General features: G+C 40.8%; 1 protein-coding gene across 2 annotated transcripts; it reads left to right on the top strand.

Annotated features, from left to right (window-relative positions):
• The first annotated feature begins 75 nt into the window (after positions 1–75).
• On the top strand, positions 76–9,795 carry LOC105006503 (selection and upkeep of intraepithelial T-cells protein 9-like). 2 transcript variants are annotated; one of them, XM_029117888.2, is made up of 5 exons: positions 76–94; positions 291–368; positions 975–1,061; positions 8,648–8,929; positions 9,497–9,795. In XM_029117888.2, exons 3-5 carry the CDS (start codon positions 995–997, stop codon positions 9,646–9,648), a joined length of 501 nt encoding a protein of 166 aa, XP_028973721.1. In that variant the 5' UTR covers positions 76–94; positions 291–368; positions 975–994; the 3' UTR covers positions 9,649–9,795. The 2 variants fall into 2 exon arrangements, with proteins under 2 accessions (XP_028973721.1, XP_034146565.1); XM_034290674.1 differs by lacking the exon at positions 76–94 and having other exon boundaries at positions 142–368.
• The last annotated feature ends 1,332 nt before the right edge of the window (positions 9,796–11,127 follow it).

The following is an 11,127-nucleotide window of genomic DNA, read 5'->3' as shown; positions in this document are numbered from 1 at the left end:
GGAAGTACAAAGTCTACTTGCATTTTCAAATGAGTTGTGTCAGTCATAGACTCCCATTGTTAATGAACACCTCCATTCTGAAAGACTGAAGAAGGTCAGTGAAACAGATTTCTTACCATACAGCCTTCAAAATTCACACAGGAAGTAGACATTTTTAAAACCCAGCCTCAACTTAAACATGACATCTTTCCAGGCTGATGATTATCAGGCTGCATTGTTCGAAACCCCCCCCCCCCCCCCCCTCCACAGCTGATTGGAAATTTCTACTTCTCTGTTATTGTTCCCGTTAGCATTGGATATTTTCGAAGGGCACTGTTGGAGTTGTTTCCCTTGTCTTTCTTCTAGACTGGACACAGCAATGATTTAAGGTAGGTCTACAATTATAATTCATTTCATAGCTGTACAATATACACAAAATAAACCGGAAAATATTCTGGGCAAGTTCATCTAGTAGTATTTCATGAGGTGCAGTACTTTCTCAAATCTAATTTCAGCCATACACATATAGCTCTGGAAAGAATTAAGAGACCACTGCACCTTTTTCTTTACTTTCCACAAAAGTCAAAAAGTAAGGTTTTGAGTGAGGAACAGAAGGGTTCAAATTAAGAAATCACTGCAAATTGAATGCTTCTGTTCTTCACTCAAAACTTCCCTTTTCAACTTTTTGGGAAAGGGAAATAAAAGAAAGAAAAAGGTGTAGTGGTCTCTTAATTTCTTCCGGAGATGTATGTTCAAAATGAAATCACGAATTTCATCAGATTATAATCATTATGTAGGTTTAATGAGCTGATATGTCCAAAACAAAAATTCTAAAACTATTTCACTTCAAGTTTATTAGTCGTACAAACAGAAGTTAAACCAGAAAATACAATTCTTAGTAAACAAGTACATTTGTGAATTAAATCTATACTAGCTGAAATTAAATTATAATTTTCATATCTATCAATTATAATCAATGAATAATTGTCACATAGGTGTATCCTTCCTAACTAAAATGGAGGATGGTCAGATGACACTGGTGGTCTGGATGTTCTTGGCTCTTCTTAGACCAGCTGATGCAGGTAGGACCATAAGCAGTGCATGTCACATGATTTAATGGAAAAGAAAATGTTTTGAACCTTTGTGAGCTACACACTGAGCAGACCAGAGTCCCCTCCCACTGAGCAGATCAGAGCAGCCCATTGGCTAGGCTCAAATAGAAACGAGCCAGCGCTCTGCCTCCTTGAAGTCTTATCTAATCTTGCTGCCTATATTTACTAACCTTTGAGTCCTGTTATTGGCAATCAGGTTGCCCTATCATATGGCCACTTTGAAGCAAAGAACACCTTCTAACAAGTCCTTTCATAAAGCTGCCGGCTCACACTAAAAGACATAGCTTTCTGAGCACTTAATAGAGCTGTAAAGAAGCCTTTCAAATGTAGCAAGGTTTCATACACATGATCTGAGTTATACAAATATGTGCCCAAGTATTTAAAAATCAAGAAAATATGCTAAAATAAACAAATATTATACAGAAATTTGACAATACTGCTGTCTATTTACACTGATCAGCCTAACATTATGATCACTGACAGGTGAAGTGAATAACACTGATAATCTCGTTATCATGGAAAATGTCAGTGGGTGGGAAATATTAGGCAGCAAGTGAACATTCGTTCCTCAAATTTGATGTGTTAGAAGCAGGAAAAATGGGTAAGTGTTAGGATCTGAGCAACTTCGGGCCAAATTGTGATGGCTAGATGAATGGGTCAGAGCATCTCCAAAACTGCAGCCCTTGTGGGGTGTTCCTGGTCTGCAGTGGTCAGTACCTATCAGAAGTGGTCCAAGGAAGGAAAAGCAGTGAACCTGTGACAGGGTCATGGGCGGCCAAGCCTCAATGGGGAGTGAAGGCTGGCCTGGGTGGTCCGATCCAACAGACGAGCTACTGTAGCTCAAACTGCTGAAAAGGTTAATGCTGGTACTGATAGAAAGGTGTCAGAACACACAGTGCATCACAGTTTGTTGTGTATGGGGCCGCAGACCAGTCAGGGTGCCCATGCTGACCCCTGTGCATCCTTTCATGGCAACGGTATTCCCTGATGGCATTGGCCTCTTTCATTTGGATAATGCCCCCTGACACACAGCAAAAATGGTTCAGGAATGGTTTGAGGAACACCACAACGAGTTTTTGTATCTCAGTGATCTCTATTGTATCTGTAGGTGTTGTATCTCAGTGATCTCTATTGTATCTGTAGGTGTTGTATCTCAGTGATCTCTATTGTATCTGTAGGTGTTGTATCTCAGTGTTCTCTATTGTATCTGTTGGTGTTGTATCTCAGTGATCTCTATTGTATCTGCAGGTGTTAATATCTCAGTGATCTCTATTGTATCTGTAGGTGTTGTATCTCAGTGATCTCTATTGTATCTCTAGGTGTTAATATCTCAATGATCTCTATTGTATCTGCATGTGTTAATATCTCAGTGATCTCTATTGTATCTGTAGGTGTTGTATCTCAGTGATCTCTATTGTATCTGCAGGTGTTGTATCTCAGTGATCTCTATTGTATCTGTGTAGGTGTTGTATCTCATTGAGCTCTATTGTATCTGTAGGTGTTGTATCTCAGTGATCTCTATTGTATCTGTAGGTGTTGTATCTCAGTGATCTCTATTGTATCTGTAGGTGTTGTATCTCAGTGTTCTCTATTGTATCTGTTGGTGTTAATATCTCAGTGATCTCTATTGTATCTGCAGGTGTTAATATCTCAGTGATCTCTATTGTATCTGAAGGTGTTGTATCTCAGTGATCTCTATTGTATCTCTAGGTGTTAATATCTCAATGATCTCTATTGTATCTGCATGTGTTAATATCTCAGTGATCTCTATTGTATCTGTAGGTGTTGTATCTCATTGAGCTCAATTGTATCTGTAGGTGTTGTATCTCAGTGATCTCTATTGTATCTGTAGGTGTTGTATCTCATTGAGCTCTATTGTATCTGTAGGTGTTGTATCTCAGTGATCTCTATTGTATCTGTAGGTGTTGTATCTCAGTGAGCTCTATTGTATCTGTAGGTGTTGTATCTCAGTGATCTCTATTGTATCTGTAGGTGTTGTATCTCAGTGTCAGAGGTACATAAACGATCTAGAGCTGAAGGCGATACTGTTGGTGCTACACCACTACACCATTGGGATTCAGGTTCGAGACATTCTGGTTTGGTCAGACAACAGAAACACAGCTGCCTACATCCAACACCAATAGGGGTGTCAGTTCTCCTGTGTTTCATTGGTTGGCGGAGAACCTACGGAGATGGGCTCATTCCGGGGCATCTCAATGTGGGGGCAGACCTCATGTCCCGAGGGGGTCCTAAGAGGGACGAGTGGATGCACCTAAACACTGTTTGAGTTCTGGAACCAGTATGGCCGAGGTGGTGTGGCAGCCTTCCTTCCGGCCCGGTTTCCAATCTGACTGGGCAGTCATTTGAGAATTTGTCCCAGAGGTAGCATATAAAGATTGAATGGAAGCGGTCAGAGAACTGATCCCTGGGGAACTCCTCATGTCATAGCCACCCTATCAGATTCATGACTACCAATGGTGACAAAGTAACTCCAGCCATCTAGATAAGATCTGAACCAATCAAGGACTGTCCCAGAGAGTCCTACTGAATTTACCAGCCTGTCCAGGAGTGTTCTATGATCTACAGTGTCAAATGCTGCACTGAGATCTAATATAATCAGAACTGTTATTTTATCTGAATCAGTATTCAGCCTTATATAATTTAAAACAGCCATTTCAGTAAATTTTATACAGGTCTATAGTTGGTCAATATAGATACATCCAGTTTTCCCTTTTTTTTAAGAGTCTTCAATGTTTTAATGTGTCTGATCGCAGAGATCCATTAACTACACTCACCTATAGGATTATTAGGAACACCTGTTCAATTTCTCATTAATGCAATTATCTAATCAACCAATCACATGGCAATTGCTTCAATGCATTTAGGGGTGTGGTCCTGGTCAAGACAATCTCCTGAACTCCAAACTGAATGTCAGAATGGGAAAGAAAGGTGATTTAAGCAATTTTGAGAGTGGCATGGTTGTTGGTGCCAGACAGGCCGGTCTGAGTATTTCACAATCTGCTCAGTTACTGGGATTTTCACGCACAACCATTTCTAGGGTTTACAAAAAATGGTGTGAAAAGGGAAAAACATCCAGTATGCGGCAGTCCTGTGGGCGAAAATGCCTTGTTGATGCTAGAGGTCAGAGGAGAATGGGCCGACTGATTCAAGCTGATAGAAGAGCAACTTTGACTGAAATAACCACTCATTACAACCGAGGTATGCAGCAAAGCATTTGTGAAGCCACAACACGCACAACCTTGAGGCGGTGGGCTACAACAGCAGAAGACCCCACCGGGTACCACTCATCTCCACTACAAATAGGAAAAAGAGGCTACAATTTGCACGAGCTCACCAAAATTGGACAGTTGAAGACTGGAAGAATGTTGCCTGGTCTGATGAGTCTCGATTTCTGTTGAGACATTCAGATGGTACAGTCAGAATTTGGCGTAAACAGAATGAGAACATGGATCCATCATGCCTTGTTACCACTGTGCAGGCTGGTGGTGGTGGTGTAATGGTGTGGGGGATGTTTTCTTGGCACACTTTAGGCTCCTTAGTGCCAATTGGGCATCGTTTAAATGCCACGGCCTACCTGAGCATTGTTTCTGACCATGTCCATCCCTTTATGACCACCATGTACCCATCCTCTGATGGCTACTTCCAGCAGGATAATGCACCATGTCACAAAGCTCAAATCATTTCAAATTGGTTTCTTGAACATGACAATGAGTTCACTGTACTGAAATGGCCCCCACAGTCACCAGATCTCAACCCAATAGAGCATCTTTGGGATGTGGTGGAACGGGAGCTTTGTGCCCTGGATGTTCATCCCACAAATCTCCATCAACTGCAATATGCTATCCTATCAATATGGGCCAACATTTCTAAAGAATGCTTTCAGCACCTTGTTGAATCAATGCCACATAGAATTAAGTTTGTTCTGAAGGCGAAAGGGGGTCAAACACAGTATTAGTATGGTGTTCCTAATAATCCTTTAGGTGAGTGTATTTGCTGCAGATCCATTGTTATAGAGTTAAAAAAAAGTAAAAGATGGCAGATGGCAGTGTGTCGAGACAAAATGTGAAAGCTTTAAAATGTTGAAATGTTTCTTCTAGGGCTTTCCGATCAATTGTATTAAATTGTGACGTAATAACCAAGTCCTGTCTTGGTGGTCATAGTAATGGTACAGTGTCATTATTAGACTGTGTAGTTCTGATAGTGTGTCTAATACTTTAGATTTTTTCACAAAAGAAACACACAAGTCCATTACATTTCTCAGTGGACTAGAGTTCTGATGGTATCTACTTTAGGGGTTTTGTAAGCTTGTGAACGTGGCAAGTAGAGTGCGGGTATTGTAGATGTTTTGTTATGGTGTGTGTGCGATGTGTGCCTAAAATATGGCAAATAGGGGAAAAACAAAACAAAACCCAGCAATAGCGATTATTCTCTTTATTGTATTAGTAGGTCAAAAAAGCAGCACCTCTCATGTACACAACAGGAAACAATCATCTGTGCTGAACTGTGCCTAACAGAACCAGTACATACGAACTAACGACAAAGTGAAAACAGGTGCGTCCTCGTGGTGCTCTGGCTGCCATCAGTCTCCAGCCAGTAGTTAGTACACCGACGAGGGGGAACACTGGAGAAGAGGAGGTGGTTCTCCTCTGTGTTTTCTGTTTGCTCATAGTTTTCTTTACCTTTACCGGTGCAACACGATCCATGACATTCAATATTTTGGCATTAAAATTATCCAGGAGTACATCAACTGACTCTGCATGTATTGTTGGAGAGATAGCTATGGCTTCCATAAACTGAGCATTGGCACTCTCATTTACAGTGGGTAGAACAAGTATTTGATACACTGCCAATTTTACAGGTTGTCCTACTTACTGAGCATGTAGAGGTCTGTAATTTTTATCATAGGTACATTTCAACCGTGAGAGACAGAATCTAAAACAAGGACATCAGGGATAAAATTGTAGTACTGCACAAGGCTGGGATGGGCTACAGGACAATAGGCAAGCAGCTTGGTGAGAAGCTGCTGGCGCAATTATTAGAAAATTGAAGAAATTCAAGATGACGGTCAATCTCCCTCGGTCTGGGGCTCCATGCAAGATCTCACCTCGTGGGGCATCAATGATCATGAGGAAGGTGAGGGATCAGCCCAGAACTACAGTCCCTGACAAAAGTCTTGTCGCTTATCTATTTTGTAGAAACACCTGCTATTAACCTGACTTTTAATTAATCAGTTGGTGTTAGAAATAGCTCATATGAAAAGCTAAAACCCTCCCAAATGATGTTTAATGCACTGAAATAAATTAGTTTCACAGAAAAAATATTTATCATTTAATCAAGACAGAAAGGTCACATTTTGGCAAGACAAAAGTTTTGTCGCCTATACAGAAATTGAACAAATTTACTGCAAATACAAAAATATGTCAGCAAATTAAGTAGTGGTGCTGTGAGATCCAAATTTTATATCTTGTATGACTTCCATGAGCTTGAAGGACTGCATCCATGCGGTTTGGCAAGGATTCATACAATTTATTGATGAAGTCATCAGGAATAGCAAAGAAAGCAGTCTTGCATGCCTCCCAGAGTTCATCAATATTCTTTGGTTTCGTCTTCCATGCTTCCTCTATCATCCTACCCCACATATGCTCAATGATGTTCATGTCTGGTGACTGGGCTGGCCAATCCGACAAACTGTTCTGGTTGACACAGAGACTTCAGGTGACCAGGTCTCGTGGAGCTCTGCTGCAGGGGAAAAGGGGCTGGCCTTGGATTTTCAAGCCAACAAACGGTCCTCTCGAGCAGTTGTCTTGCGGGGTCTGCCTGACCTGGGCTTGTCAAAAACGTCTCCAGTGTCTTCAAATGTTTTTTTAATCCTCTGTACTTGACGCTGAGACACATTGAAGGTGTCTGCCACATCAGCAGTGGATCTGATCTGTAGCCCTTTGATAATCAAAACTTTGGTCTCAGGGTGAATCTTAGGCATGTTTGCAGAGGTCTAGTTGCAGTTGATGTGAAGGTCTGGTGTACTGGGGTTGTTTTTATACACACCTGAGACCTAATTGATCCATTATTAGTCACAGGTGAAGCTCATATGACAAGGCGACAACACTTATGTCTTTGCAAAAATTGACTCAATGGGCTTTACCAAGCTGTGAATATTAGAATACTTTTTGACAGTTTCGTTTTGCACTGAAACATTATTACCAAAGCTGTTGGGATTAAAATGAGCCATTTCTTGTAAAAACATCTTGATTAGAAATATATTTCAGCGGCACTTCAGGTCAATTTGGACACAAGCGACAAGACTTTGGTCAGGGACTGTACATGGCAGGACCTGATCAATGACCTGAAGACAGCTGGGATCACAGTCTCAAAGAAAACCATTAGTAACACACTACGCCGTCATGGATTAAAATCCTGCAGCACACGCAAAGTCCCCCTGCTCAAGCCAGAGCCTGTCCAGGCCCTTCTGAAGTTTGCCAATCACCATCTGGATGATCCAGAGGAGAAATGGGAGAAGGTCATGTGGTCTGATGAGACAAAAATAGAGCTTTTTGGTCTAAACTCCACTCGCTGTGTTTGGAGGAAGAAGAAGGATGAGTACAACCCCAAGAACACCATCCCAACCGTCAAGCATGGAGGTGGAAACATCATTCTTTGGGGATGCTTTTCTGCAAACGGGACAGGACGACTGCACTGTATTGAAGGGAGGATGGATGGGGCCATGTATCGCAAGATCTTGGCCAACAACCTCCTTCCTTCAGTAAGAGCATTGAAGATGGGTCGTGGCTGGGTCTTCCAGCATGACAACAACCCGAAACACACAGCCAGGGCAACTAAGGAGTGGCTCCGTAAAAAGCGTCTCAAGGTCCTGGAGTGGCCTAGCCAGTCTCCAGACCTGAACCCAGTAGAAAATCTTTGGAGGGAGCTGAAGGTCTGTATTGCCCCAAAACCAAAAGGATCTGTAGAAGGTCTGTAAGGAGTGGGCCAAAATCCCTGTTGCAGTGTTTGCAAACCTGGTCAAGAACTACAGGAAACCTATGATCTCTGTAATTGCAAGCAAAGGTTTCTGTACCAAATATTAAGTTCTTCTTTTCTGATATCAAATACTTATGTCATGCAATAAAATGAATTACTTAAAAATCATATAATGTGATTTTCATATAACCAAATTTTTCGACTGATGTCTCTCTGAGAACAGTAGCACTTCAGTCTTCTGTTAGTCACAGAATTTGGAAGTAAAATGAAACAAGACCATTCTAGGTCCTGTGGCATGTTATGGTTAAAACATCTGTTTTGGGGAATCCCATATAATTACAATTCCCCTCATGCTGTGTGTATTGTTTAATCACATGAACATGAAATATTTTCTAGATTTTCAATAAAATAGCACAAAACGTGTCATTGTGCGGTGTCATTATGGGGTGTCGTGTGGAGCTTGTTGGCAGAAAGTGTATGTATCTAAACAATTCTAAATGAAGTCTATAACACAACAACATTATTTGAGGCACTGTGTATATTCTCTTGTATCTCTGTAGCTGCAGCTTCTTCTCCAGAGATCTCTGTTGTGGGAGTTGATGACATGGGTGTCATCCTGAAGTGTGAGGCTGGAGGGTTGATGTACAGACCTGAGATGACCTGGTTGAATAGTGATGGAAACATCCTCCCTGGTGGACCTACAGAGACAGGGACAGACTCAGATGGTCGCTACACTGTGAGAGGACATGTGACCATCCAGAAGACTTACAACAACATGTTCATCTGTAGAGTTCTACAGCAGCAGATCAACCACAAGATGGAGACAGAGATTCATGTCCCAGGTGAGGTCTTCATTAGTTAACCTGAATACCAGACACCTTGTTAGACCAGACTAGTGGACAGAGATTCATGTCCCAGGTGAGGTCTTCATTAGTTAACCTGAATACCAGACACCTTGTTAGACCAGACTAGTGGACAGAGATTCATGTCCCAGGTGAGGTCTTCATTAGTTAACCTGAATACCAGACACCTTGTTAGACCAGACTAGTGGACAGAGATTCATGTCCCAGGAGAGGTCTTCATTAGTTAATTTAAAAACCTGAGACAGCTTAGGCTAGACTGTTATTAGGTGTTGATGGATATTTTACTTGAGAAATGCAAGTATAGTAATTTTTTTAATGGATTTACCGTAAGTGGGTTCTCTGTTAGTAGATATGTAGGTGTTGTCATGGTTCTATGTGTGTTCTCGGACATACAGCAGACATGTAGGTGTTCTCATGGTTCTATGTGTGTTCTCGGACATACAGCAGACATGTAGGTGTTCTCATGGTTCTATGTGTATTCTCTTTCATACAGTAGACCTGTAAGTATTGAAAAGTGTTGTAATGTGTGTGGGTTTTCTCTTTCAGATGGTGTGTTTCCAAGACCTAAATTGGACAAAGATGTAATTATTGGTGTATTAACGCTAATAGGAGCTGTTTTGGGTATTGCAGCTACAGTTGTAATTATCAAAAGAAAACTAGCTCAATATGCAATTTGTAGGGTGCTTTTCTGTTGTTAGAGTGGGACCATCTTAGTCGCAGTGTAGGTGTCAATTCAAATGGAAGGCAGTCAATTTATAAATCCACGCTGATTGATGGATTTATTCAGGATAGGTCATACGAAAATACAGCTCCGGGAACAATAAAGAGACCACTGCACCTTTTTATTTCCTTTCCAAAAAAGTCAAAAAGGAAGGTTTTGAGGGAGGAACAGAAGGATTAAAATTAAGAGACCACTGCAAATTGAACGCTTCTGTTCCTCACTCAAAACTTTCCTTTTCAACTCTTTTGGAAAGGAAAGAAAAAGGTTCAGTGGTCTCTTAATTTTTTCCGGAGCTGTATATTCAAACCAGCATAGATCAGCATTGAGGTCACATGATAACATGCATATAGATGGTGATCAATCAGTCATGTTTATTTTATAAAGCCCTTTTCACATCAACAGTTGTCAAAAAGTACTTGTACAGACACCCAGCTTTAAACCCCAGAAGAGCAAGCAACAACAAGAACTGGATGCACAGTAATAGAGTCGGAATCAAGGAAGAAACCTATAGAGGAACCAGGCTCTGAGGGGTAGACAGTCCTCTTTTGGCTGTCCCTGGTGAACATTATTAAGAATACATTACCTTTATTACATTACCTTTTACATGTTTGGATTACAAGATGGTCAGGCGAAAACTACATCCACAGTCTAAACAGGAAAACTAAGGACCGGGACACCTGAGAGCTATGCCGCACGGAATACTTTACTAATCTCTTTGCTTCTTTATATAATATACTGAAACTGTAAATGTGTAAATCAACATTAAATATGTAACATACATGTATATTGTATACACACCACTTGAGTATACACCCCTTGTCTTATAAGCTAACCACATTAACCACATAATTGTATTAAGTCCATGTTAACTTCATGTAGATTGTGTGTATTCTGTGCTTATATGTTGCCTACTATTTGCAGCACTGTTGCATCAAGTAACATTCAGAGATATTTGTACATTTACTAAGTGATTAAATGTCATTCTGATTGTGACATGAACTAATAGCTTGGCTTGTTTCATTTCGCATTAACAGTCTTACAACTTGGGCTTTATTCTATAGCCCAGTCTCAGAGCACAGACCATTAGATAGAGATTCTCTGTTTAAACCAGACTGCCCAGTTGAGATGTGTGGGGTTTTAATTATGATTTTTTTTTTTGTCAACTTGTACATTACATCTGCGGATATGAACATCACTGAAAGACATCCAATGTCTCTACCAAATACGCACAAAAGTGACTACACACTTAGTGTAACTAACATGGTGGCTTTGCCAAATTAAACAAAATATTTACATTTACTTTTCAGATCTCACTCCTCTGACTAAAATACTCGTGTAATACTGCTGTAACTGTAACATCTCAGAGCCCTAAGAACCCGGGGTCCTATTGAACCTGTTGTAGTCGGGATTCGGAAAGATTCTTTTAGATTTGTTCTGTCCCATTCGCGCTACCAAT

This window comes from Esox lucius, chromosome 24 (assembly GCF_011004845.1).
Source record: "Esox lucius isolate fEsoLuc1 chromosome 24, fEsoLuc1.pri, whole genome shotgun sequence".
Taxonomy (NCBI): domain Eukaryota; kingdom Metazoa; phylum Chordata; class Actinopteri; order Esociformes; family Esocidae; genus Esox; species Esox lucius.
The sequence above is the reverse complement of the archived record's forward strand: the minus strand, read 5'-3'. Positions and strand labels throughout refer to the sequence as shown.